The 27,056-nt window shown below is 40.3% G+C and overlaps 1 protein-coding gene across 1 annotated transcript; it reads left to right on the top strand.

Annotated features, from left to right (window-relative positions):
* Positions 1 to 1,319: 1,319 nt before the first annotated feature.
* Positions 1,320 to 27,017, top strand: RRP1B (ribosomal RNA processing 1B). Its single transcript, XM_026097997.2, has 16 exons — positions 1,320 to 1,585; positions 6,077 to 6,159; positions 6,985 to 7,042; positions 7,838 to 7,923; positions 9,024 to 9,085; positions 12,270 to 12,399; positions 13,726 to 13,790; positions 14,350 to 14,513; positions 15,127 to 15,221; positions 16,073 to 16,170; positions 17,019 to 17,038; positions 17,424 to 17,549; positions 18,344 to 19,089; positions 21,492 to 21,638; positions 22,427 to 22,493; positions 23,612 to 27,017. Exons 1-16 carry the CDS (start codon positions 1,453 to 1,455, stop codon positions 23,800 to 23,802), a joined length of 2,271 nt encoding a protein of 756 aa, XP_025953782.2. The 5' UTR covers positions 1,320 to 1,452; the 3' UTR covers positions 23,803 to 27,017.
* The last annotated feature ends 39 nt before the right edge of the window (positions 27,018 to 27,056 follow it).

Consider the following 27,056-nt stretch of genomic DNA (forward strand, 5'->3'; position numbering starts at 1 on the left):
CAAGTTTTCTTGAATATTGCTTCTGCTTTGGGGCATTTTGTGTCCATGAACATCTGTCATTAAAAAAGATGTTTTGCTTTCCTGTTGCTTTTGAAAAATATCATGCAAACAGTAGATAAGGGAGGTTTGCATGGCTGATCTACCATAAATTTCTGAAGCAAATGGGCTTCATATTGACACAGGAATGGAGCATGTGGAACAGCTCGAAGAACTGGGGGCCTATCCAACTACATGCAAAGTGTTGTCAAGTGTACAGAGACAACTTTAGAAAGCATCCACTTTCATTTTCACTGACCCTAGAAATTTAGTTTATAGTAAATAAAAACACACTTAAGCACAGTGTTTTTAAAAACAATTCTGTGTTAAAGAGGTGAAACCATTTCATGAGATCTGTGAGATCTGTTTCCTCTTACTACAAGCACCTGAGCTTCCAACTTCGCATTGGCTGCAGTCTAGCACTAAGGCTGAGGTTAACAAAGCTCACTGCAGAACTAGGTCCAGCTAAGTAAAAATACCTTGCTACTGCCTTGCCTCCTCAGAGACACATTTAAGCAGTCATTTGTGAAACTGATCTTTCATTGTCAGTCATCCTCAAGATCTTTGATCTTTCACACTCCTAAACGTTTTAATTCTTCAAAAAGGTTTGAATACTTTTTTTTTTTAATATAGTGCAGTATAAATGTGTATCTGGTCGAATATTGAAAGAGTCTGTGAAAAGACATCTGGCATCTCTGTTTCTTTGCTGATGTTTATGAGACACAAGTTAGAAACTTTTCTAGACTTTAGCATTGAAAGACATCATGTCGAATGGGAGAGGATTCAGTCAGTGTTTTTTAGACAGACCATTACCTTTGTATAGTGCCCATTTTTCACTCGTTAGATGTTTTGAATTTGAAAGGTATTATAAGACAAGGGGGTTGAGCACACAAGTCACTGCACTAAGAGTGCAGAGTTCTCGGTTTGCCAAACTTTCTGTTGGAGAAACACAGGCAGAGAAGCTCTGCGGGTGCAGGTCCGCTCACTGCACGTGGCCTACTTTTCCTGCCGTTGTAGTATCTCCGTTTGTAACGGAGGAGGTGGGCGATGTATCCACGTCGTGGATGACCGATCGCACTTCACCATGGCCGTGCTCTGCACGTTTAAACACTGGGTTTTGGGGGTGCCAGAAACACAAGCCTCAAATCTGCCTGCCGCCCTGGGTTGCCCGGCTTGCACCGCTCCCCACCAGACCTCCCGCCGGGCCTCCACCGTGCGGGTCCCCCCTTCGCGCCAGAACCGCGACGGCGGTTCCCTCCTCCCTCCCGCCGCGGTCCGGCGCGCGCGACGTGCAAGGCGTGCGCCGGGGCCGCGGCTGACGCCATCGGGCGGCGCCCGGCTGGAGGGGAGAGGAGGCGGCCGCCGCCTCCGTCTCGGTTTCGGCCTCGGTCCCGGTCTCGGCGGGGTGCGGGGATCATGGCTCCCGCCGCGCTGCAGGCGCCAGAGATCCAGTTTGCGCAGCGGCTGGCCGCCAACGAGAAGCGCATCCGCGACCGCGCTGTGAAGAAGCTGCGGGGCTACATCAGCGTCCGGACGCAGCGCCCGGCCGGTAGGGCCCGGCCTGCGGGCGGCGGGCAGGGCCCGGCCCGGCCCGGCCCGGTCCGGTCCGGTCTGGTCTGGAGACGGCGGGGCCGGGGGCCGGCGCCGGCGGTGTTGCAGAGGAAGCGGCGCCTGTTTGAAACGTGCCGGCATGGGGGGGAGGGGGGGAGTAGCACGTGTGGAGGGAGGGCCGGGTGCTGCCTCCTGCCTTCCGGGATCTGGTTTGTCATCACAGTGCCGCTAGTTTTCTGTGCCTTTTTTTATTTTAATTTATCCTTTTTAACTTTTACCCATGTATTTTACCAGAGCAGGCATTTTCGGCGGTGAGCCCGCAAGCGCCGAATGCGTTATTACTGCCAGCCCCGAGCAGGGCAGGGACTTTCAGGTTTCGCCGCCGGCAGGCCCAGGGAGGCCCAGTTTGGCGAGGGAGAGTGTTGGTGGTGGCGTGGACATTGCCAGGAGTGGAGCGATGCCACTCAAGGCTGCTCATTCACGGGAACAGGATGTAAATGCAGTGAGCTGATCCGGATTGAAACAAACCCAGTGCATGGAGTGGATAGTTTTATTCAGTGCTATGCTGACTAGGCAGTGACTGCTTGGTTTTGTAGCTCAGATTCAGGACCATTGCAGGGAATTGGGGAAAGCTCAAAAAGGTTTTAGCGGTTGCTTAATTGCAAGAAATCCATAGTTACCTGTTCAGATTATCTGGGTTGCCTGTTATCTCCATATCTGTGGTATCAATAACTTTATTGTAAGATATATTATCATATAGCTCTGTACTGCTGCCTTAGAACCAGCTACACCCTAGGGTCTAGCTAGACTTACTGGTCTTGGCCTTGCTAGTCTGAAGCGCTCTGCACATTAGGATGCCTCCTGTAGCAGGCTCACGAGGTCAGTCGTAGCACTGTGTGAACGCATGGATCCAGATCAGTAAACTCTCCTTTTGCAGTGACACAGCGTGGAGATGTCCAAGAGATTGAGCTTTCTGGTTTGCGTTCTTCAGCACACTGTGTTGCAAACTGGATGCAGTATGGGAGTTGAACTGATTATGTGCATTTGCAGAGCACTGTGTCTGACCTAGTAAAGCTTCCCACAGTATTTGGGAACATGGTGCTGAGATGTACACGTACATGCTCCATTAGATTTGAGGAAGCCAGCCTGGCACCCCAAGAGCTAAACTGAAACTAGAAGGCTGCTTGAACCCAAGTTAATTCCTTGCGAAGCCACTGGGGGCTGTAGGTTATTTCTTTCCTTTTTCCTCTTACCTGTCCAAATAATATTTGGTCTGTTGGCTGATCTCATCCACATTCAACAGAGGCAAGAGTACATTAGAATAGCCTTCTGAGTCAGGCCAGAGGGCCAGTTAGCCCATTATCCCATTTCTGACAGTAACTATAAATCTAGGGAATGTGTTGGGAATGGTAAGAGCCAGTAAAACGTACATCATATTCCTCCCAAGCGTTTTCTGAGCTTTCAGCTATTTTTGGCTCTGGAAACTTCCTAAGAGGGGTGTGGCTTTTGTGTATTCAATAGTGCTTTGTGCATCTCATTGCAAAGTGCAAGTGCAGATTCCTGTAAGTTTTTGGAAGTAGCCTGCCACGTCGTGGGGAGAGTCCCTCTATAGGTATCCTAACTGAGGGAAAAGGTTGCAGCGTAAGCTAATGCTGTAACATATTGGGAAAACACTGCAGGGAAATTGTCGGTTAGAACATGAACCTTTTGCATATTAAAGTTTACTCACCATGAAATGCAAATGAGTAGGAAACCAAGGTGATTAATTTGCAGTGCTCCTAAATTTATTTGCTTTTACATACAATTCAAACTAATATGAGAACAATTGTTAACTTCTTTGGACTTGGGAAAGAAGCCTTATGTTCAAGAGAGAGGCTTTTTTTAAAGTAATCTTTGAGTTAGCAGACTTATTTCTATGCAGCAGTCTGCCAGAGGTGAGGCTCTCAGATTAACATGAACAATCAAGAACATGTTAACTTTTGAAAGAGCAGGTGGAATTATCGGTGACATTCACCTCAGTGAAATTTTTCATAGCCCTTGGTAGGCATTTGTCCCACCTGTTCGGTATGGTCTGTGCTAAGTTTGCATTATGGATCATGCTGGGGAAACTTTTCTGAAGAGCTAAAGCCTTCTTGATTTTAAACAAAAAGTTACATTCTGCAGAAAGCATAAAGCTACTGAAGCGCTGAAACCATTTTGTGTGCAGATGAACTTGGATGAGTACATTATTGCTTAATCTGTTCCTTTTTTTTTTCTTTTTTGTTAACTCATTCTTCTTAAAATTCTTACCTTAAAAAAGAAGCTGTACTGGGCTGATAAGCAGAGGGTCACATTTTCTTCTATCTTTATAGAGGCATCAGTAAATGAACTGGTGAGAGATTAGTAACTGAAGGGCTTTAATAAAATAGGAAGGATCATTAGGTATTTTTCTATCTGACAGGGCTGCATTTACTTGGGCCTAGATCCATAAAGGATTTAAGTATGTCATTTCCACTGAAATAAGCCCTTGTAGATCTGACCCTTGGAGATTATCTAGAGTAGGAAAAACTGCAGCAGTTTTAACTGTAGCAATGTCAAAATAGCACATTTCCCAAACAAGAATGATAGGAAGGCTTGCATTAGCATAGCATGTCTTCAGTGGTTGGTTATATATAACATTGCTGATGGAAGCCCTCACGGCTATAGATAGGAACAGAGTTGCAATCCAAGTGTTAAAATCAGTATCTTTCTCAAGGTAGCTTTGAGCTAAAGAGGAGCTTCAGTTTTGCATGGTATGGTTGCTAATATAATAGCTTCAGGTTATAAAGTAACCTCACTTGAATGATTATCATTTGTCTGTTGTGGGTGGTGGAGCAGGGCACAGAAAATGAAAGAATGGAAAATAAAGTCTTGAAAGTACTTTTTGAGTGATTAGGGTAAGAACCTTACTCTGGAACGTTCTATCAGTGTCCTTTGCCAGTTGGACACAGGGCTGCCCAGGAAACTGAAAAGAAAAAAAAAAAAGCCTTCAATGTATGAAAAATGACCCCATGGTAGTCTGTTCCCTAGACAAGAAATCCTGTTCAGCCATCTTTATAGACAGCAGCTGGCATCTTCTGGACATGAGCCTGATGCCTCTATAGAGTTATGCTGTGTATGAAGTTAAGCCTTCCTCTTATTGCTACGTGTTGCACATATAGCTGTTAATAAATTTTACTAATTTTCATATTTCAATAAACATTAAATCAGTGAGTCAAATCTGCTTAATATTTAATCTTAAATTCAACTTATATTTATTAGTAATGTTAAAATTAATACTTAAAGGATATATTACTTCCTGTGGAGCATTTTGCATACCTCCTTAACCCAGTTTTACTTCCAGTCTTTTTAACTAAGCATGACTGTAAACTGTTAAAGCAGCATATGTCCACAATTTTTTTGTCTGAGTGCAGAATGACGGTGTACTAACTGAGGGAAATAGTGATAATTGCTTGCAAATGACTTAGTCCCAGGAGGAGGTACTCAATTTAGACTTAGCACTAGAGCTTTTTTTTTTTTTTTTTTTTTTTTTTTTTTTTTTTTTTTGACTGACAGACCCCTGATCATCTTGGAGCAAATTTCAGCTTACTGAAGATAATTACCTTTTTCGAAATGATTTCCTTGAAATTACTTTAAAGTACTCAACAGGCCATTGTTTGAAAATAGCTTTAGTAGGTTATCTTGGCTACTTTATATGCTGCTATAATTTTACCTCTCAGAACTGTATTTGGCATCATTAATACTCGTCTTTAAAACATTCTTGAGCAGCTGCTACTGATAGTAAAACTTTATTTTCCCTTAATTCTTTCCTTTTCTAATGTACGATTTTTGACAAGAATGGAATTCTTACATTGTTAATACTGAAAAAAATATTTGCTGTTAAAGTTGAGGTGATACTGTACCTCAAGGCTAACAGTAATGAGAATATTTTCATTGCAGATGCTTAGACTCTTTGATTATGCATCTTAATTTAGTACAGAAGGAAATTCTTTGATTGTCAGAAGTTTTTTATTGTCAGAGGATGCCCCTAGTGAAGAACAAGACTAGTGGTAAAGTGAGACTTTAAAAAAAAAAAAAAAAAAAGGCATTGTTAAATCAGTTACTATCCCAGTGTTGCACATGGCCTCTCTTGTAAAACTAGATATGTTGCCCTCATTAAAAATAACGCTCTGACTTGGTGCTAAAAATATATCAGAGGGAACAAGGCTGAGCTGGCAGAGATTTATCAGAATTGCCTAATGTTCATCTCATCTGTGATTTCTTCAAAACTTTTGTTACTTATGATGCAAGACAGATGCCTAAAGGCATGGGATCACTGAACTTCGCAAAGTAGCCTTCCAATTAGTCTTCTCACAGCCCAAGAGAGTAAAACAAAACCAAGAGGAGAGCAGGAAGCGGAGAGAACTGCTTGAAAATATGTTGCTGGAAATGTGGGATTTTTCTTTTTATTCAGACTTCTTCTGCACCGTAGGTGGCTTCAGCCAGGAAGAACTGCTAAAAATATGGAAGGGATTGTTCTACTGTATGTGGATGCAGGATAAACCTCTGCTACAGGTATAATTGATTTTATATTTGCCTGAGTGAGTCTCTTCTGGAATATATTGCAGGGGCATAGTAATTTAGAATGGTGAAAAAGATGTTAGTAAGTCTTGCTCAGTCTTTTTTTCTGCCACTGTGGTGTGGCATGCCTGAGAGGTGGCTATAACTCAGTGATCCTCACCACAGGAACAGAAGCCTAAATGGCATGGTGTTTGAAATCAGTCTTTCAAAGGAAGGGGGAGATGTTTACCTTCCAAAAACAGAACTGAAATACAGTGTTTTGCTCATTGTTTTGGTGGAACAGAAGCAATAATAGCACATTGCCCTTAACTGCACCTGCAACATATGCTCAACCTTTAGTAAGCCTACTCTGACAGTTTTTCACTTCCTTTTTTCGTCAGTACAGAGAGTTTTGTAGTGCTTCATTTACTACCAACTTTTTGCTCCCTCTCTCAGTTTGTCACTCTGCTTCAAAAGATACCAGTTCTGGAGTACACAGTTTTTCCAGATCTTAGTAACCTTGCTTAATCAGTTTTCAAATTGCTTGTCCATTTGCTTGAACAAGGGGTTATTCTCCACCTAATTTATTTTTTTCCTCTGCCATCAAAAAGACAATTTGTGCAGAGATAAAAGAACAGGGCTTGATACCCTTGAATCTTCTTTTCCAACTAACCAAATCCCACTGGAAGGATTGTTACAGTGCTAAAGCAACTGTACAGAGAATAATTTTAATTTTAGGGGGTATTTCCTCGTATTCATACTTCTTGGTTTTGGTTGTATGTTTAGTGAGGAGACCAAGCTCTGAAACATGCTGTACTAACTATATTTATTTGCATTTAGGAGGAACTAGCAAATAATATCTCACAGCTTATCCATGTGATTCAGAATACAGAGGCTCGTAAGTACTATTTCATTTTCTGTTTTTTCTCAACATACTGTTATGATTGGAGGTTTTGAGTCCACTATCGCAGTGCCAGAATAGAGACAGACAGATATGGGTGATTCTTTGTTTTTTCTTTGCTTGTTGTCAAACCAATATGGTGATTGCACTAAAGGAAGCATCTAGGCTCTGGTTCAGATGCAGTTTGTTTCTGCTTGTTGCAGGGTAAGGGTTGTGTCTCCACTGTGATAAAGCTCAGGCTTTGCAGGGTAGATAGCAAAGCAAACTTGTCTCCTTACTTTCCCAATCTAGATCTAGATTCTAGATCTATTTGTTCTGTCTACTTCCTACTCAAAAACAACCTTGTTTCTTTAGGTGTTAAGCTCATAGTATTCAAATTGTGCTTCAAATGTAATGTTTAATCTACACCAAAACTAGCATGGGTGAAATCAGCACAGAATTGATGTGATACTCCACCTTATAGAGATGTAATACAAAATACATACAAAGCTCAGTCTTGGTGATTTGTGTTATTACAACTGTCCCTGTAATTACACTTGTTTTTGAAGGCAGCAGTATGCCTTTTCTTATGTTGTTTTGAGGTTTAATTAACCTGTCCTTGCAACTGTCTCAAGCACATCTTCTCATGCCTCTAACCCAGTCCCTAGGCAAATCATTGGGGAAATGTGGCTCTTTCCCAGGTTGACGTTTTCCTGAGATTCTTTTAGGTTAGCAAAAGAAACCTTTGTGCCAGGCGTGTAGATTTGGTCATGACCTTTTTTTGTTTTGTTTTGTTTTTTGGTTCTCTTCTAGAACACCTGTTTATTCAGACCTTCTGGCAAACTATGAACCGTGAATGGAATGGGATAGACAGTCTGCGTCTTGATAAGTACTATATGGTAATGCTAACTCTTTTTTCCAGATCCTGTCTTGTATAAACAGTGGTGGTGGCCTGGAAGGCAGTTTTGCCCGTACATGTGTTTATGTATGTTGTAACAAAAGACATGTAACTATCTTCAAGACACATTGCAAGACATACTTGTTTTAAAGGTTACCATCGTAAAAAGACTCACCATCACAAATGTAAAATTCATTACAGTTTGTGTCATGCTGCAAATGATTTTTTTGTTTGCCTTGCTTCATACCATAGTGGTATTTCTCATTGCTTTCCACAAGGAAAGCTTGGAGAGGAAGCTGACTTCATGCAAAAGTGTCTTTGCTGCATGTAAATACTATGTCACTGGACACTGCATCATCATCAGTTATTCAGATCAGACTGTTTGCAGGCTTTTTGATAGCTCTGATATGAAGTAATTGTCAGTAGAACCAGAACACTTCACCACTTAAGACCCACTGTAGTACATTCAGCTTTCAGATTTTTTTCTCTAGGAAACACTATACAAGAAAAGATAGTAAAACCAGTGAGAGAAAACTCTTAGAAGACCTGCCTTTTTAAATAACAAAATCAAGTTGATCTTTTTCTTTACAAGAAGTTAATTGCACGTACATTAACTGCTGTGTTTTGTTTCTCAATGTTAGCAGAAACCAGGTATTTCAAAAAGTGAGGTGTCTTGTGAGTCAGTTTAGTGCAGCTATTTTATGTGTGGCTGTCTCTTAGTGAAAGTTTCAGTTCGTTCAGGCAAACGATTATTGTTATCATCTGTCGGGTATCATTGTTTCCAGTTTCTTTAAATTGTGATTTTTTTGTAGATTTGGGAGCACTTAATGAAGAAATCAGCGTGATGGGAGTGGGAAAAAGCTGTATGATAGAGATGGTCATTGATTTTGGTTGGCTTGGGATAAGATAATAGCACACTGTCTTTTGAGCTTCACAGTGTCCTTCTGCCTGATGTGACAGACAAGTCTGTCAAAACATTCATGTAGGGAGCTTTCCATCTTGTGCTACAAAGAGCTTTAGTAAAGAGTATATTCATATTACGGTCACAGTAACTCTTTCATCTGTTTTCATGAACATTTATAACAAATTTTGTATTTGCAGCTAATCCGTATGATCTTGAGGCAATCCTTCGAAGTGCTGAAAAGGAATGAATGGGATGAAAGGTAAGTAGATTTTTTAATGTAATTGCACCGTAAAAAAGTTGCACAATTTGCCTTTATCAAATATATTTTCATTTAATATGCCCTTTTTTTCCGTGCATGATGCTGTCAAGAAGTCTTAACATGACAGTTTATTTGCTGTCTGGATCATCACTTATGCTGTCTAGTTGAAAAAGAAAGCAGATGTTACACTTCATTAAATTAACTATACACTACAATTGATAACTCTTACATTCACCTAAGCAATTAAGGGTGTGTTTCACAGTAAGGAATTTGAGAAAGCAATTTGTGCACAACCTGAACATGGGAGCTTGTAACCTGGTATTCCAAGGAGTCTTGAAATCGGAGCTCTCCAAATGTATAATGGAGATTGCCAGATCTTAGTGACTTAGCTAGGAGAGCTAGCAGCGGCATATCATCTGTAGACAGCTTAGACAGCAAATCTGCATCCCAGAACATATAGAAAAGGAATTGTTTGTGGTTGTATTGCTTTTTCTAGTCAGCTGTGACTTGGGTATTTTACTATGCTTAATCATGATGACTCGTATTTTGATAAGACAGAACTGGGAGATGCTCCTTCATGGTAAACTCGCTTCCTATTAGTTGTATACGTCAGTGGTTTTGTTTACATCTCTTCCACATCCTGTCAAATAGAAAGTAACTGCAGTCTTACTGCTCTGCCTAGAGCTCTGGTGCTATATGTAAGCTGGCTCTGCTTTTAAACTGATGAAGAGATTTAAGTCTTTTAATTAAAAAGTGCTTGTTAACCTAGCGTTAAGGTTATCCCTTTCTTGCCTTTTAGGATGTGGAATGCATGTAGGCTTATTTTCATGGAGACAGAAAGGAATGCAAAGTTGAAGTACATGCCATCCCCTCTGTTCTACTTCAATTCTGCGTTCTTTGAAGCATGCTCCAAGATATCGGAAAGAATTAGGCCTGTAACATATTAACTTTGCAGATTCTTTAGAACATGTGTTCACAGCTGGACCTTCTCATGGCTAAAACGCAGCTTGTGTTTAGGCCAGACACACTATATGGGACCCATCCATGTTTAAACACTGACTCCGCATTGCACAAACCGCTTCAAGCTTATGAAATATAGCAACTTCACTTTGGCCCATTAAATTAGGTCTCTTCTTCTGTATGCCTTGGACAACAGCCTACAGACATCCTTTTTCTGCATCTTCTTTAGCCCAGCCAGCATAACTCAGCACTCAGCTGAGAGGGGCCATGAAGATGATTAAGGGACTGGAGCATCTCTCATATGAGGAAAGGCTGAGAGAGCTAGGACTGTTTAGCCTGGAGAAGAGAAGGCTCAGGGGGATCTTATCAGTGTTTGTAAATATCTGATGCAAGGATGTCAAGAGGATGGGGCTAGGCTCTTTTCAGTGGTGTCCAGTGACAAGATGAGAGGCAATGAGCACAAACTGAAACACAGAAAATTCCATCTGAATATGAGAAAAAACTTCCTCATTTTGAGAGTGGCTGAACACTAGAACAGGTTGCCCAGAGAGGTGGAGTCTCCATCTTCGGAGATACTCAAAATCCAACTGAGCACAGTCCTGGGCAGCCTGCTCTAGCTGATGCTGCTTGATCAGGGAGTTGGACCAGATGATCTCCAGAGGTCCCTTCCAACCCCAAATGTCTTGTGATTCTGTGGGAGATGTCTAGTTCTTCAGTATGTTTGCTCCTCACATGATAATTCCAACTCTGCCAACTTACTCAAATTATTTTCTTTTGTCATATGTGGTTCTGTGTTACCAGATGAGTGCAGGCAGAGTGCATGCAAATAAACTGGTGAAATTACAGCAGCCTGTCTCTGTTGTTGAAGTTTTACTGTGGCCCCATGGAATCCTTTTGGCTCCACTGTGCTGAGATCGTGATGTGTTTTAAGGTGGCTTAGTATAATGTCATATTCTTTTGAAGAGCCAAGTGCAAATGCATTTGCTTTTCCTGTAAGGGCCTGAGATACACATAACTTAAGTTCTGTATTAACCAAGTGGTTGGGCATTTAATTTATTGGTGTGTTTTAAGATGGTTCTTTTTCTAGCAGTCTGTTCATATCCATGTGCTACAGCACAGTTTTCTGTCTCCTTTGAATCATCAACACTGATTGCCCTGGCCTCATGGTGTTCTCTTAAAAACTCTTCCTTCCTTTTCCATTTGTCCTCTTCTCTTTTTTGTCCTGCTCTTTGAGCCACTCTGCCTGAAGAGCTCTAATCCCTGACAGGGGCTCCTATTGCTCTGGCCTCCTCCATTCTAGCTTCAGTGGAAGGATGGCCTAGAGCCCCTTGACCATGACAGGAGACAATGTGGGAAGAGAAGATCATGGTTCCTTCCTTTGCAGCATCAGGGAGCTCAGGAGCTGCCTTGCCTTCCCCTGGCAGGTGGAGCCTAGCAGTGGCCTAGTGTGTCTTCTATTTCTGTTCTCTTCTAAAGTGCTTTTGAAGAAGCAAGTGTTAAAGTAAAATTGAAATCATCTTTATGTTTTTGGAATGCTTTAAATCCTCTTTGGAACTGGAATGTTGGTTCTGGACAAAATTGCAGGACCCCTTGCAGACTGTAAGGGGAGGGAGCGTGGAATATGTAAAGCTCTGTTTAATGTACCTGCTTTTTTTCTGTGCAACAGTGGGTAACATGCTTTAACGAAGGTAAAGTCTGCAAGGTTGAAATGAGTTTGAGAAGAATTGATATTATAACTTAACTGCTGGGTGTGTGCCAAAAAGAAAATAATGTCGTAAAATGGGAGGGTGGGAGGTGTTGCCCATCAGGATGAATGGGACAGCTGTGTCTTCAGGAATGCTCTGCTCAAATGGCAAAAGCCTTTTGCCTACCTGTCAATTATATGGCACAATTAAGTTCAGTCCAAATTAAAGTGTGAATTTTAAAACCGTGCAACTTCAATTTAGCAGATTACCCGTGTAAAAAAGTTGTTTTGAGTGGCTTGTCTGATGTTAAAAAATCAACTAGACTATGGGGAGTTCTGATTACGGATGGATTTTTTTTAAGATGTGAAAATTCGTAGCTGAATTTGTCTGAACCTTGTCTTTATTTCTTATGGGTGGTGAACATCCAGCTTAAAGAACTGGTAAAACTGTGAATGACTTGACTCTGTTTTTAAAGCAAACTGAGCCTGAGCAATTGAACTGAAAAATTTGCCCCCCCCCCGCCCTTTTTTTTTTTCCAGTCTGATTGAACCATTCCTGCAACTGCTAATGAAAGAAGTTATGGACCCAGACAGCAATGCTCCCAGTGGGATAAAGTTCCATTTCATTGATATCTACTTGGACGAATTGTCTAAAGTTGGTGCAAGGGAGGTTAGAACACATGTTGTAATTCTCTTCCTGATTAATGTTAGATGTGGCATGCAGCATTTTGGAATATAATTTTTACGTCATGTATGTTTAACAGTTTTAAATATAACATAACTTTAGATAAACATGAAGAAAGTGACTTATTACAATTTGCCAGTCTTTGCTTTTGTGGTGGTGTTTTGTTTTTTTTTTTCCTTCAGAAAACTGATATCAAGCCAGCTCTTGGCTGATTCTAAAATAGAGGAAGAAAGTGAGCTTTCAGAGTTTTCAGTATCTGCTCATTGTTGCTTCAGAACTGTGTGCTGAGCAAGTTACCCTTCATTCGAGCACTTATTTTGGTGATATGAAGATCTTGGTGCCATTTGTCTTTCTCTGTTTTGGATTACCATCTGTTTCCATTAAATAGTTGTCCTTAATTTTGGCTGACCTTACAGTGCTGCAGAGTTTTGCAGCAACTGATGGTCTGTTGCTGTTGCTGTCACTGCCAAGTTTCTTCCAGAGGGTCTTTCTTCTGTTACTCCACTAGAGTGAGCTGTCTGCTGCCCCACACGTGCTTAGATGCAGGCTTCTGCTTGTTCCTCTCCAGCTGTCTCTGAGAAAGATACTGCTGACACACCTCCCAGCAGTTGGTGAAATCTCTAGCAGGAACCGTTGGCAGTTTTCCATTTATAATCTTTTCAGTCATTACTGCAAGTGGTCCTGTCCTGCAGTTTTTGTGGTTGTGGAGTGTGGAAGGAAAGATGTGTGCACAAAAGAAGTGTCCTTGCCTGGAACCCTGATAGCTTCTGCAGCCCTGTAGTAATAGTTTTATGCCACGACTAAGTCACTCAGAGTGTTCCAGGGAATTTAGTCCCCCAGACTATTTTGAAATCCCAGCCTATGCTCGTAAATTGAGTTTAGGAAAGGATCTTTAGTACTACTGTAGCTGACAGTGTTTTGGTCCAAGTTGGCAGGGTAAGAGAAACCCAAGTGTTATTCATGTCTGTGCTACAGGTCGTCTTTGTGAAAGAGTACCACATTATTTAAGCTTTCTCTGCCTTGCTTTTCCATATCTGAGATAACAAGTCTCATTATATTTCTGTACTCAGGAAATTAAATTTTGCAAAACAGTCAGCATTTTTATAACGCTTCTAGGGAAGATCTGGAAGGGGTAGTAAGAGTGGTAAGCAGAAGTCACTGGATACTTACGTCAGTTGGAATGAGACAGTATGCTGCAAAATGTTGACGTAACTTCTTAGAAAAGATCCCTGTATACCCAATCTTCAAGGAATTTGAGTGGACCTGTAATATTTGCTGTATTAATTATTTTTTTTCTTTCTAATCATACAGCTCACAGCTGACCAGAATCTAAAGTTCATTGAACCTTTCTGCAAAATTGCTGCCAAATCAAAGGAGTAAGTTTAGTGAAAGGGTAAATATTCTTAAGAATTAAGAAGGTCTGCATATACCTCTCCATATGCTAATAAATGGGTTGAAGAAGAGCCATAGTATAACATCATAATGTAGAGAAAGCAGGAGGTTCTAATAACTATGTGAACAAACATTTGAAGATAACTTCAGTTTATCAAAGCTGTAGATAAATTTTGTAGATTTATAAGAATCTTCTTAACCTCTGTTGGTTTGGTTTGTATTTTTTTAACATGCATAGAACAGCTGAGCTGGTCAGTGACTCTGTTGTTGCAGCTGTAATTCAGAGCAGCCTATAAACACAGTGAAACATAAGAGGGGAACATGGGCAGAACCACTGCTCAGCAGTGAATATTTGGATTTGAAGGACTGCTGTTTAGAAAGTAACAAGTTCACTTTCCTCATCTGGAAAACTAGATGCTCCCCCCCTTCCTTCCTTCTTTCCCACTTTCCCTATGTCCTGAGACATCCAGTTTCTAAATGTGAGGAGGGAGGGCATGTATATTTCTTCCTTTCCACTCTCATCCCTGTTCTCCTGTAATACAGTCATCGCCTGATGCATGCCGTGGCCAGTGGTATCTTTGAAGTCATTGTGGATCAGTCACCCTATGCCATTGAGGACCTAATGAAAGAACTGAGTAGCAGCAGTGATGAGGAGGATCTGTCTGAAGATGACGAACAGGGAAATGAAGAGGTGCTTACAACCAAAGGTGAGGAGGAAATGATAGAAAATATTTTTTTAAATAGTCTTGTTTCTATTGGGTGGGGTTCAAAAATCTGTTCTGTTTCTTAAAAAAATATTTCTGCTCCGAACCAGCCAAGCACATGTTCAAGGTAGTGTAGGGACAATTATGTTTTCTTCTTTTCCCCTCAGGTGTGTTCATACAAAGCAAGTTCACAAGAACGTGTCACAGAAATCATAGTGGTCTCTGTAAAATCAAACAGTATCTGTTTTCTGTAGCAGTGCTAGATAATCTAGTCTGGCTTCTGGCTCTCAGATATCCCGGACTTTGAAAAACACATGTTTTTTGCTTTCTGGCAGAGTAGGAAAATGGGCTGGACGGGAGGGTTATGAATCCTGATATACTCTGGCACAGATGTAATTATTTTGAAGACCCCCAGATAATGCTACAGTTGTGTGTTGTATAATGGCCCTGAAAATTGTTCTCAGTTTAATGGTGATATAAATTAGCTAAAAGAGTTTAGCCTCAAGAGATAGCATAAAGAAAAATACACCTGATGTTCTGTCTGTCCGAGAATAATGCTATCTCTGTTCTTACAAGCTCAACGTTAAAATTCGGTCTTTTTTTTTTTTTATAACAGCAGACAGAAGTTCATCGAGACAATCAACACAGAGCTCTGAAAATTCAGAGGATGTTTATGAAAACGCTGATGACAGTATTGGGCCTGTTCTTCAGGTTTGTGGCTTGCTTTCTTTTTTAATGGTACTCTCTCTCTTCTTTTTTCTGTCCCTTTCATTAGATACAGAAATAAAGGATGTTTATCAGACAGTAAGATAGATAACACTGTGAAATTTTAATCTCCTTCTGCCTTCATATAAGGTAGTATTTATGTAGCATGTTCCTTGTGAGTAGTTTATAAGAAAATAAATCTCTGTCTAAATTCTGATTTCTTCTTTCTTCCCCCATACCTTTTTTTTCCCCCCACCCATCACTTCCTGTTTCAAGAAATTCAAAAATGTATGACAAAAGCCAAATTATGTTCTTGGTGGGTCAGCAGTCAGCGTAAGTTTTCTTGACAACAGCAAACGTATTGGGTGATGGCATGCATAGGAGAGAAGGTAGCACATTGTAACTTGTATCTTCTGGATTCACTTACAGTGCAGTGGAGTGTTTTTGAAGGATCCACTGAGCAAACACGCATTCAAGCAGATATGCTTCATGTTTCTTCTGTAGCTTCTAAGCAAGAATTAAGTCATGATATACTTTAAATTCGGCATTTAACTAAATATCTGGGAGAGTTTTGATGTTGGTTGGCTTCTCTGTTGAATGAGAATTCAAGTTAGGAACATTTGGGAAAGTGATACTGAATTCCACTGTTCTGTTCAATGAAGTATCCATCTGTAAAAGTCAGTATATGTGTGTAAAAAGGATGTAAATTTTGGTAGAAAACAAGTGTGGTAAGTTTAAAGGAAGCAGAATTATCAAAATACGTATGCCACTTGAGATGTTTATAAAATCAGTTGCATTGCATTATCTTGCATGATAAGCTCACTAAGAAAAGCCATTATGATACTTTCCTCCAACAGTTTGATTATAAAGCTGTTGCTGACAAACTCTTTGAATTGGCGAGCAAGAAAAATACACCCGCCTTTAACAGAAAACGTCTGTACAAGCTGGTCAAAAAGTGAGTTCTTTTAAAATACACCTTGCATGTGCTGGCTTGTCCTAAACAGCTTTGACTTCACTTTCTGCTCACTCTCTCTTGTCCTGGTGATGTCAGGAAGTTTGAGAGAAGCTTTCTGGTCCTGTTCCAGCTATTAACTGTCCAGTATGTCTGCATAAAAGTAAGCATTCCCTGTGAGAACAGGCTTTCTGTCCTAGATGTTTACAGATCTGATATGGGTAACTTTTTCTGTGGAATTCTGGAAACAATGCCAGTTTTAGGTGTGCTCCTTATGCTGAGAACGATTTTGTCCTATCTACTTATAAGTGTTTAAAAATAAACCGGCTTCAGCATCTTCAACAGACAAGTCATTCTTGCTGCCTTCCACTGGAGCAAGGAACTGTTGAGTGTAGTGTGTGGCGTGCAGTGACTGCTAGCTAGCTCAAGTACAGGTGACATTGGGGCAGGCTCATCTCACAGCCCTGGATAACATGCATATGGTATCTGTAGCCTGTGCTGCTGCTGCTTATTGGTACTAGCCATTGCAGCTAGCTCAAGTACATCTAACTCGGTAGACTTGTACCTCAGGATGCAACCTTAGACTGTGTGTGACACAAGTTGCAAATGTGGGAGAAGTGCTGAACTGCTCTTTTCTCAAGACTGTTTCAGCGGTTTGGGTTAAGCTTTTGGTTTTTTGAGGCAGTTCTCTCCCGGAATGAGCTCCTTATAACTTCCTGTGTAAAACGTATTGTTCCTATTTTAACAAAAGTATAAGTAGTACAGTGACACTGTGCTACTAGTGTTATAATTGGTTCTAAAGCTTTAATACTGTTTTGTTTTTTCTTCTCTCTCTTCTGCCTTACCTCCAGGTTCCAGGACTTAGCGGAAGGTAAGGGCTGAGCAGCACACCAGGATGATTTCTTTCCATTAAAGCATATGTAATGCTGCCTGTACAATGTGTATTGCATTTTTCTTTTGTTTTTTTCTTTTAACATGTGTTTTAAGGCTATCAGGGGCTTTTTTCCAAACCTCATTAAGACATATCTTGCACATTTTTGTGGGGATGGTCAGATTCCCTTCACAATTCAGGCTACCCTGTACTTTGCCCTTAAGCAAGAGATAATTGTTTTTACTCAAAAAATAGGAATTACTCATATCAGTTTCTACTGGGTTGAATAGGGAGTTGATTTTCTTTCTGGGAGTTGTGCCATATATGAACAGCAACATAGAAAATACCATTGGTTTTCAGATATCCTATCCTTTCTCCTCAACAGGAATCTTCCCCCAAGATATTCCTGAAGATGTTTCTACAGACGAAGACGACGATACATTCAGTAGAGGAAGGCGAAAGAGAAAAGCTGTCAAGCCTTTGGAGAAAAACAATTTGGAAAAAGTAAAAGGTAAGACAAGACCAATCTTTCAAGAGAGATGATGTGCAACCACTTGTGTAATTTGGCAATGTATCAGATGTCAGTTGTCTTAAAGAAAGCATAACCTGTTATTCAGGGTGTGCTGCTTTGTGTTGCATAGCAGTGAAGGTTAAATGTGAAATTAAGGTCTCTTTGAAAATGGTGGGAATCTTGTCACTGACTTTGAAGCAAGGATCACCTCAGAAATGACAGTCAAAGGCAAAATTGGAAGCAGCTGTTTGCATTACCCCATCAAGCAGTTACATTTACTGTAGATAAAGACAAATGTGTCAGTCTCCTTGAAAAAGAGTGACTATTATAATATAGGAATTTGAGAGTGTTTCTGAAAAGGTGACTCAGAAAAGAGTTGCTGAGCAGCACGTGTCAGGGTATCTAGCATCCTGGCTTTTACTGACATGGCATGAGCCCAATCATACCCGAAATATCTCACAAAACTACTGAACTCCTGAGCTGCCCTTCTGATTGGCTGAACAAGTTGGTAATAACAACTTTTTGTAGCAGTATCACCATACAAAATAAGGCTACCACAGGGAGTGGCTTAGATACCAGCTGTGACAAGGTAAGATCAGCAAAATATGAATTAGGCCAAGGTTTGGGGGGGAATGCAAAGTTCTTACCAGCTGTGGTACTAAAACTGTTGCATTGTCTGATAGTGGGGAAAATGGTACATCTATTTTAAAAAAACTGGAACAGAACTCAATTGCTGCAAGTATCTTTGTCTTTTACATCTGTATTACATGGTGTTCTTTTCGGGTTGGTTTCAGAGAAGGATGAGCAAGAGACGTCAAGTACAAAGGAGGCTGCAGTTCCCCAGAAGAAGAGAAAAAAAAGGAAAAAGAGGAATGGTCCAAGTGCTGATTCTAGTACAGCTGATGGAAATTGTGAGGAGGGGATAAATGAAACACCTGGATCTAATGTTTCCAACCGGGGAAGGGTGCCAGAAAATAACAAGGGAAGGAAGAAAAAGAAACCCCCAGTAAATGACGCAAATGAGACCAGGAAAGTAGCAACTGAGACAAGAGATGATCACAGTATCTCTGTGCAGGACAGTCCAACTGACACAGAACAGAGTAAAAAGATTCAATTGAAGAAAATGAATGCAAAAGCACAGAATGTTCCTGCAAAGCCAGTGTGTCAAAATGGACCAGCTAACGCTAGCAACACAGAGGATGCCAGCCCATCTGTCACACTGTTAACTCCTAAAGTTGTGAAAAAGAAACAGAAAGCAGAGACTGTTTTAATGAATGGTGATACCCTATTGCAGCAGACTGACATGAAATCTGACAAGGAGAGCTTGCTGGGGACCCTGTCAGGAGATGTGGACTCTGAATCTGCACCCTCCAGAAAGGTCAAATTGAAGAAAAAAACAAAACTAGGTGGTTTAGAAGGGACCAAGGTCTCCAGCCAGACAGCAGCAACCCTGAAAAAGAAGAGAAAAGTAAAAGAGGTGCTAAGCTCTGTTGGAGCCAGTGGAAATCTTGAGACTGCATGCAAGAAAACCAGAAAGGAGGTAAGTAGATAGATCTGATTTTTCTCTGCTTTCCATATGAACTGCCAGGTCAGTTTTCAAATTTGACTTTAGCTTTGTGAATGTGGGGCTTCATGAGCTGGTTGTGTGCTGATGTTATCCTGCACTGTCACCAGAAGAATGGACTCTCAGCTTCCCAGAAGTTCACAGCCAAAGCCACATTTCTACACCTTCCTGTGCATGTGCCAGCAGCTCAGCCAAAAGAACTTATCTAGCTGAAACTATGGTTAGGGTGTGGATTTTTTTTTCCTGCGTTAATTCTTCATTTGTATTAGGTCTCTGAATTGCGTGTTCACAAGAGCATGTGATGCAAGGATGGAAATGGAAGATGGAACATCAGTTGTTCCTTTTCAGCAGCAACACAGACTTAGATTAGTATAAGTGCCCTGTGAAATTACCCTCTGTAATTTAAATAGTGGTTTCTCTCGGTAGCTCACTTCTCCATCTTAAGGAAACTATTAATGCTGTCTGAGGGAAGTATTTGGGTGAAGAGAGAAACAAAGAATATGGTATGGTGACCTTCGGTGGTTTTATGCTCACTTCTATGAATGGTCCAAATTCTTAGAAAGACAGCACTTTTTTTTGCTAGGAAGCTCTGATTGTAGTATTCTTCGTAAATTAATGTCTTGAAGTTTGGGAGCAAGCTGTTTTTCCTCCATCTACCTACCATACCCATTTTCTTCTTGGCAGTGAGAAGGAGCAGCTTGGTTTTGCTCAGCAGTTTGCACGTCCAGAAAACATTTTGCACAGTGTATTTTGGTAGAGTGGCTGAGATAGAGTGCAAGGGTTCTTCCCTCTCCTGCCACTGAAATTCTTTTAATCTTACATTTTAGGTGTATATATTTACCGTAAAATGTTTAGGGAATCAGTTATTCTTGGAAATCTTGCTGACATTCCCACAACGGTGGAAAGAAATTTCTTAAACCATAAATGAAGTGTTGTATACAAAACATCTCAATCTTCCTCTGACTGAAAAGTCAGGTGGCAAAAATATGTGTATGTAAGCAGCCAATCACCTCACCTCTGTTTGACGTACGTTCAAAACTGTATGGCTAGTTAAGTAGTGCAGACTCTTATATCGACTTGATATAACGACTCCATCCTCCAAGGGTGAAAAATGCATTTTAGGTAGCTCTGTATGTGTGTGCATGTCTGTGTGTGTGTTGGGGGTTGGAGACATGGAGAATAAGCTGGAAGTTATTTGAGTTGGAATGGGAATGAGAGTATTAGTGTAAGGAAAAAGTGAGCAGGGTAGAGGTTAAAACATACAAATATGGAGGAAATTAGGCTTTGCTAATTTTTCATTGCTTGAGAAATAATACATTTATTTTATTTTGTGGTTTTAGTTATGTACTGTTGGTCTCTTGCCCAGAAAACATGTGGGGCATGTTTCGATTCTGGATTTCACAAGACAACACACCCACCCAAAGAATTAGCTTCAAATATTGAGGAGGAGAAAAATCAGGCATGTTCAGCATTATTTCATATTTGTCTCCAGAATTCAGGCTATGCTAAGGAAGCTAAGAGACTTGTGCTTTATTTAAAGCAGAAGTGATTTTCAGATTGAAAGAATATATATGCCTTGGACATTTTCCAAAGCCTGGCTGCAGGCTGCTTTAGGAATTTCTCATATGTAGATTGCTGTAAAGTGTAGATGAACTTCCCTTCACACTAGTCTGCAGACATCTGAGGCCCCACAGACCACAGGCTGGAAAGCTCTGGAGCAGTGTATTTCATTACCTGTGCTGCCAGTGCAGGTCCTGAGAATTGTCTTGTGCTTGGGAAAAGAATTGCTTTAAATGACAATATTCAATGTGAATCTGGGGAGAGGCCAGCAAACTGGTAGCAGTGCACTTTAGCTTGTTTTCTGAGAGTATACACAGACCTCATATTCCATGCAACTTTTTTAAAGTCTCCTTCCCAGTCTAAAGCTGGGTTTGTTCACCTGTCTTATCCATTCAGAGGTATTGAAGAAGAGATCTTGCATAAAGGCAAGAAAAGAAACATTAGCACTTGCATGCAGGAGAGCTGGGATGATTATAAGGCAGCCTCATGCATGTGAAGAAAACAGCTGTTTGTCCTCTTGATTGGCCATGTGAATGTTCTACAAGCTCCTTCCTCCCTGCTTTGCAATGGCCTTCCTAGTCCAGCACAGGAATAAATGTGCTGGAATAAGAAGAAAAGTAAATAGGTAATTTCAGTCATGCCAGCTGCAAAATTAGTTCCTAAAACTTAACCATGGAGATGAGCACATGTGAGTACCAGCTAGTTCTCAGCTGTGGTGAAGCCATGGGTGGCAAGCTCTGAGCCTTGATAATTGTACTAGGTATAGCTAGCTGCTGTACTTTGTACTGAGAAGACTTATTCCCTTCCTTCCTTTACAGGAAACCAGCACTACTCTATCACCATTAAAGAAAAAGAAAGCAAAGACAGGTAGTGATTTCGTGAAATTTGAAAAATCAACTTTACCAAAGCCAGCATTCTTCAGGAAAGCCAAAGGCACCATCTCTTCCACCAGGGCCTCCATGCAGGTAATGTGATCCCACAGATGGCAGCTGAAAATTCACACCTGTGGGCTTGGGCAGAGTCTGGCTACTGACCTCTTCCCTGCTGCAGCTGGGTGCATGGCTTCACTCATGCTCTTTTTCTCTCCGTGCTAGTCTCCTAACACAGACAGGTAAAACTGGAAATACTGTTCCATTTCCTTGCAGAGTCACACATGGCTCCAGAATCTCAGAAAATAAGCTAGAGACATCTTTTAAAACCTCTTCTCCCTCTCTCCTCCTTTTAAAAATATCATTCTGTTCAAGGGACACCATTCTGAAACTGCTCATTTCACAAAAAACCAAAAGGATACAAAGATTTTCAGTCCTGCTGAGGGACTTTGAGCTTCCATTTCTTCCCATTTGTGGAGACTAGTAACAGTGCAGGGCTTTCAAAAGACTACCCCCTTTTCTAAACCTTCCTAACATATAATACCTTTTCAAGCCCTCTTTGTGCTTTGAGGCATGAGTGCAGTAGGGCCAGTGTATGTAATACACTAATATCTTCTTGTTTGTTGTCGAATTACAAAATGACCTTAGGGAGAGTATGCGATTTCTCTACGAATGGAATGTGTTTGCTTTTGGCTAGAAAAACAGTGCTGCCTTTCCTTCTGGAAGGGCCAGTAAGTCAGCACTAGAGGGTTGGGGCGGGGGGGTTCTAAATCAAGTGGAGAAAGTTAGGCTGCTTTGCATCAGTTTTGATGTGGTGCAGGTAAAAACTCATACCATTGCTGCAGAAATCTAACTTTATTTGCTGTCTTTATTTTGCTTCATAGTTGAATAAACTGCAATCATCTGGCTCCAAAAAAGTCACCTTTGGCTTGAATAAAAACATGACTGCTGGTGAGTCTAACACTTGTGCGTGTCTTCACGCGCTCTCTCTGAGCATGAGGAAGGGGGAAGCTGTATACTCTCACACACATACTCTCCATCTGTCTAAAACAAAATGATTTTGATCCCTTTTTGTCACAATATTTGTATGTAGTTTACAAACCATGCCCAAGTCCCAGTCCAGGGGAGACCCTGAAATTTAGGACATTCTTTACAAAAGGCAAGATGTGCGTGATTCCAAGGTTTTGTCTTACTGACTCACAGATGGAGCCTTATGGATTGTCACTCTGTTGCATTGTATTTTCCAACTCTCCATCCTGAGCCTCTTGTTCTGCAGGGTGCCTTTTAGAGAAACACGTGCGCTTCACATTCTTCACTGCTCAGTTCTCTTTCCCAGCATAAAGGTGCTGATGTGACGATGATCTCAGGCTATATTATAGTGAAAATCCAGTTTTATCTTCACTGCCTCTGGTTTATGATAGTAATGTGTAAATAAGTATCAGTCCCACTCTGGATCCTGTGTGTACACAGATAGTGTTTTCCCTATTAAACTTATATGCTATGGATGCTAGGCATTTATTTACTTCTTTTATTCATGTAGTAATCTTTTTCCTCTCTGAGGTGTGCTGTAGGCCATGTTCAAATGGAGAGTAGCAAATTTTTGATATACATGTATATATTTACTTTAACATATAAAGAGAACAGAAGCATTTCTGTGCTAGCAGAGGTGATAACCATGAGTCTCTAGAACCATGCTGTTTAACTGTAAGAATAGAGCTGCTTCTTATCCATCATCTTCTTTCAAAAGAAAGTGTGATGCTGCTCAGGATACCTAGAACACTTGTTTCTGAGGAGTAGCCCAAGAGTCTCCAGTGGTCTGAGAGACCTTGGGGAATGGTTCACAGCCTCTCTGTGGTTTGCAGCAGACCCCATTCTCAAAGGGGCTCTGCTAAGAGATTCGTTTTACCACCCCACATCCATTTTTCTCAGTATTTTAGGTTTCTGATCTCTAGTGATGGACTCAAAGATCCAAGGCAGATTTCCTGGGTTGGGCAATTCCACAATTCATCGATGGGCCCAATTATTCCAGGAATTGTATTTCTTTAACTTGTTTTCTTGTTTTTCAACAGAATTTAAAAAGACTGACAAAAGTATTTTAGTGAGCCCAGAAGGACCCTCTCGTGTGGCTTTCAATCCTGAACAGAAACCCCCTCATGGGGTGCTGAAGTCACCCACAGGTACCCCAGCAGGAGAGCCTCAAATGAAGAAACTGTTTACTATACCAGCTAAGAATAGACCAACTGCTATGGACTTCTTTTAAACCAACAGAAGTGGCCTACTTTTGTACAGGACATTTCACTAACCTAGAATATTCTCTGGAGGTATTTCAAACTTTTTTATTTTTTTAAGTTAATATGAATTGTATATACAAGGTTCTGATTGTGACCTGGTACACTGCTATTTTGACACCACTTCAGCTGTATCTTGAAATACTTCTTTTGTCTAAAAAAGAAGCAAAAGAAAAGAAACATAATCCAATCTCTGCTCAGGTTTGGTCTACAAAAGGTATGGTCTCTGTCCATGTCATTCCCAAGAGACTTGTTCATTCAGTTAGAGTTTTCAGGGTTAGATTGTTCTGGGGATTTTTTTTTGAGCCAGTTTATGAAAACTTGCACTTCATGCTATTTAACGGTCTTTCATAGAATGGATGTTAAAAAGAAAGAAGACAATGTTGATTTTAAACCTTCTGGTTGTTCATATATTTTAAAATTTTACCCCATCGTTTTTCCCATGTCATCCTTGGCATCCTGTTTATTCTTCTTCTGAAAATAGTGATTACCTTGTGTCTCAGTTTAAGGACAGCTGAACTTGGGTAGTTCTACAGATATTAAGGAAACATTTCCTGCGGTAAGAAGTGCCTAGCTGCTCAGGTGATCACTGAAACAAATAAACCTTCAACCAGTTGGTTGCCTGCTGGTTGAGAACACACACACCATGTTGTTCTTAGCAACACAAGTGCCAATGCTGACTTACACTTGTCATAATGTAAGCTGGCTTCTTCTCTATACTGTAACTGAAGTTATGCTCTCACATGGGAGAAATCTTTGATATTACCAGTATGTCTTTTGCCCCCACCTTTTCCCCCTTGCTGATTTTCCTAAAGGTCTCATAAGAATCCTTTTTTTATTCTTTAGCAGCTGGTGTCACCACATTTTACCAGAGCTCAGATCTCATTCACTGGATGAACCTCTGATTGTAGTAAAGTGAGCTAGGTCAGTGTAGTGCAACTTTGGTTAGGATATGCATCTCTCTAAAAGTTTCAGTGTCTCTCAATACAGGGTAAAACTTCACAGGCCAAACAACTTGGTTTTGCTTTTGATGTAAAACCAGAAGAATTCTTTCTGCAACATTTCCTTGTATTAAGTTTTTATCTGGATATTTTATTACTGCTATGCATGGTTTGTTTTTTCTTTGCTTCTTTGGTAAAGAATGAGATGTACTTCTGTAACAGACCATTAATATATTCTGAGGGGAACTGTGAGGAAGGGGAGAGCAAATGTAAACAAAATCTTTTTTGATATGGTGTAGTAGTTACCTAAGACTTGCTTATGCCAATAAAACATTGGCTTTGCAGCAGATCTCTACAGTAGAGCTCAGCCTCAAAGCACAACTTGGTGCCAGAACAAAGCTGTTCACAAAGCTTCCCACCGGTTACTTCTGGGATCCTATAAAAGGGAGTAGGCCTATATCATTATCTTCTCTTATGGTAATGGGTAAATATTTAACTACTTCATTCAGCAACATTAAAATCTGTAACATATTTACATACTTACATATTATTTTTACCGGTCTTTGATGCCTGCTGTCCTGTGCCAGATAGCTCCCCATCAGCAACTGGATTGAAACTGCTCCTTCATAGTTCATCTAGAATGTCTTCAAAATACTTGTGTGCTTGCAGATTCCTGACTGGTCTCAGTTGCTCTGTTCTAATCCTCGACAGTTCTTCCACTGAGTTCATGACAGTCCTTGGCTTGCGTAACTGCCATGAGAGCATTAAAAAGTCATTTTGCCATTGTCATTGCTCATTCAAAATGAAGGACTGAATTTCAGTAGGTTTTGTTTCAGTTTGTATTGATTTGAGTGATCAGCAAAGAACTCTGGAGAATGCATCTGATAAAATTAGTAATATTTGCTGTTTGAGCAATTATTGTTATTTTTAAAAATCTCATTGTATATTATCATAATGTTTTTTTTCTGACAAGAAAATGGTGAGTAGGATTTAACAAAGACTGTTCAATATGTTGTGCTGTTTATCTTGTATCGTGGGTAAGAAGTTTCTTGTGAAATATGCATAAAAGCATTTGTATGTGCATGGCTGTTAATGCATTATGTTGAAGATGCAGTATTCCTCCAAGGATATAGATGCAAACAATCAGTAGGAGGATCTGGTGTGCATAGAGAAGTCCAGGATCAGGATGCATTGGGGTTGGTTTGGGGGATTTTTTGTTTGTTGTTTTTTGCTTTTTTTTTTTTTTAATAACCTGCAATGGAAATGTATTTAAATGGCTTTTTCTATTGGTTGTGGATCCTTTGACCTGTTGCTTGTCCAAATATTTTGTCACCCACAGTGCTAAATGGAGCAGGCAGAAATGGCAGTCAGTGTTTAACTAAAATTTTAGTGATGTGGTTGCTTTTTGGGATTCATGGATACCATGTCTGTGCCATGATACTGATGGAATGTTTTGTAAATATGCATGAGCAGTGTGTATTGTCTTCAGCAGTGTCTGGAATTTCATTCGGGACAACATTAAAAACAGAAACCCAACATTGTCAATGCAGTTTAATCTGCATTGTTGGATTAAATTGAGTAAATTACTCGGAACATTTGGGTAGTGAAAATTGCAATAAACATTGAAGACAAAAAAGGAGAAATAAATGCAACATCTGGGATACCTAGTGCACAGACACAATGGTACTGCAAGGAGAGAACATCTATAGGAAAAAAGAAAGAAAAGCTAATCTAACTGGTTTAATGTCACTTCACAGTTTTTTGGGGGGGGGGGGTTCATAATTTTATTCCAACTCTGTAACCGGCAATCATGTTCAGAGTTAAATTAAGGATGGAGTTGATGTGGCATACCTTTTAAAGGACAGTATTTTGTAATGGGTGTGTCTCTACATTTTTGTTATGAATGTGATCAACTTTGTACTTCTCAAGCTCTAATAGTTTATAATTCTTTATAACTTCAAGAGAACTCAAAAGCACAAAATCATTTCCTAGCAAGGAAAAAAGTAAAAATTATATTTAAAAATAAGGGGTATGCAAAATCTTTTATAGTCTATCAAAGCTTTGTGACTTAGAAAGCATCAAATGTCTTTTTTCTCTTTTGTTTCCTGTGCTTAGATTTAATTACAGTCAGAAAAAGAAAATCCATGTGTTACATTATGTACATCTGCAACAGCATTGTTAATACAAATACGGCGTCTAAACATTAGATCATTTAGTCTAGTCCAATAAACCATCTTCTTTGTGGACTTTGTATTTTGAGTAAATTTGTAAATTTGAGGAGTGTA

This window comes from Dromaius novaehollandiae, chromosome 1 (genome assembly GCF_036370855.1).
Source record: "Dromaius novaehollandiae isolate bDroNov1 chromosome 1, bDroNov1.hap1, whole genome shotgun sequence".
Lineage (NCBI taxonomy): Eukaryota > Metazoa > Chordata > Aves > Casuariiformes > Dromaiidae > Dromaius > Dromaius novaehollandiae.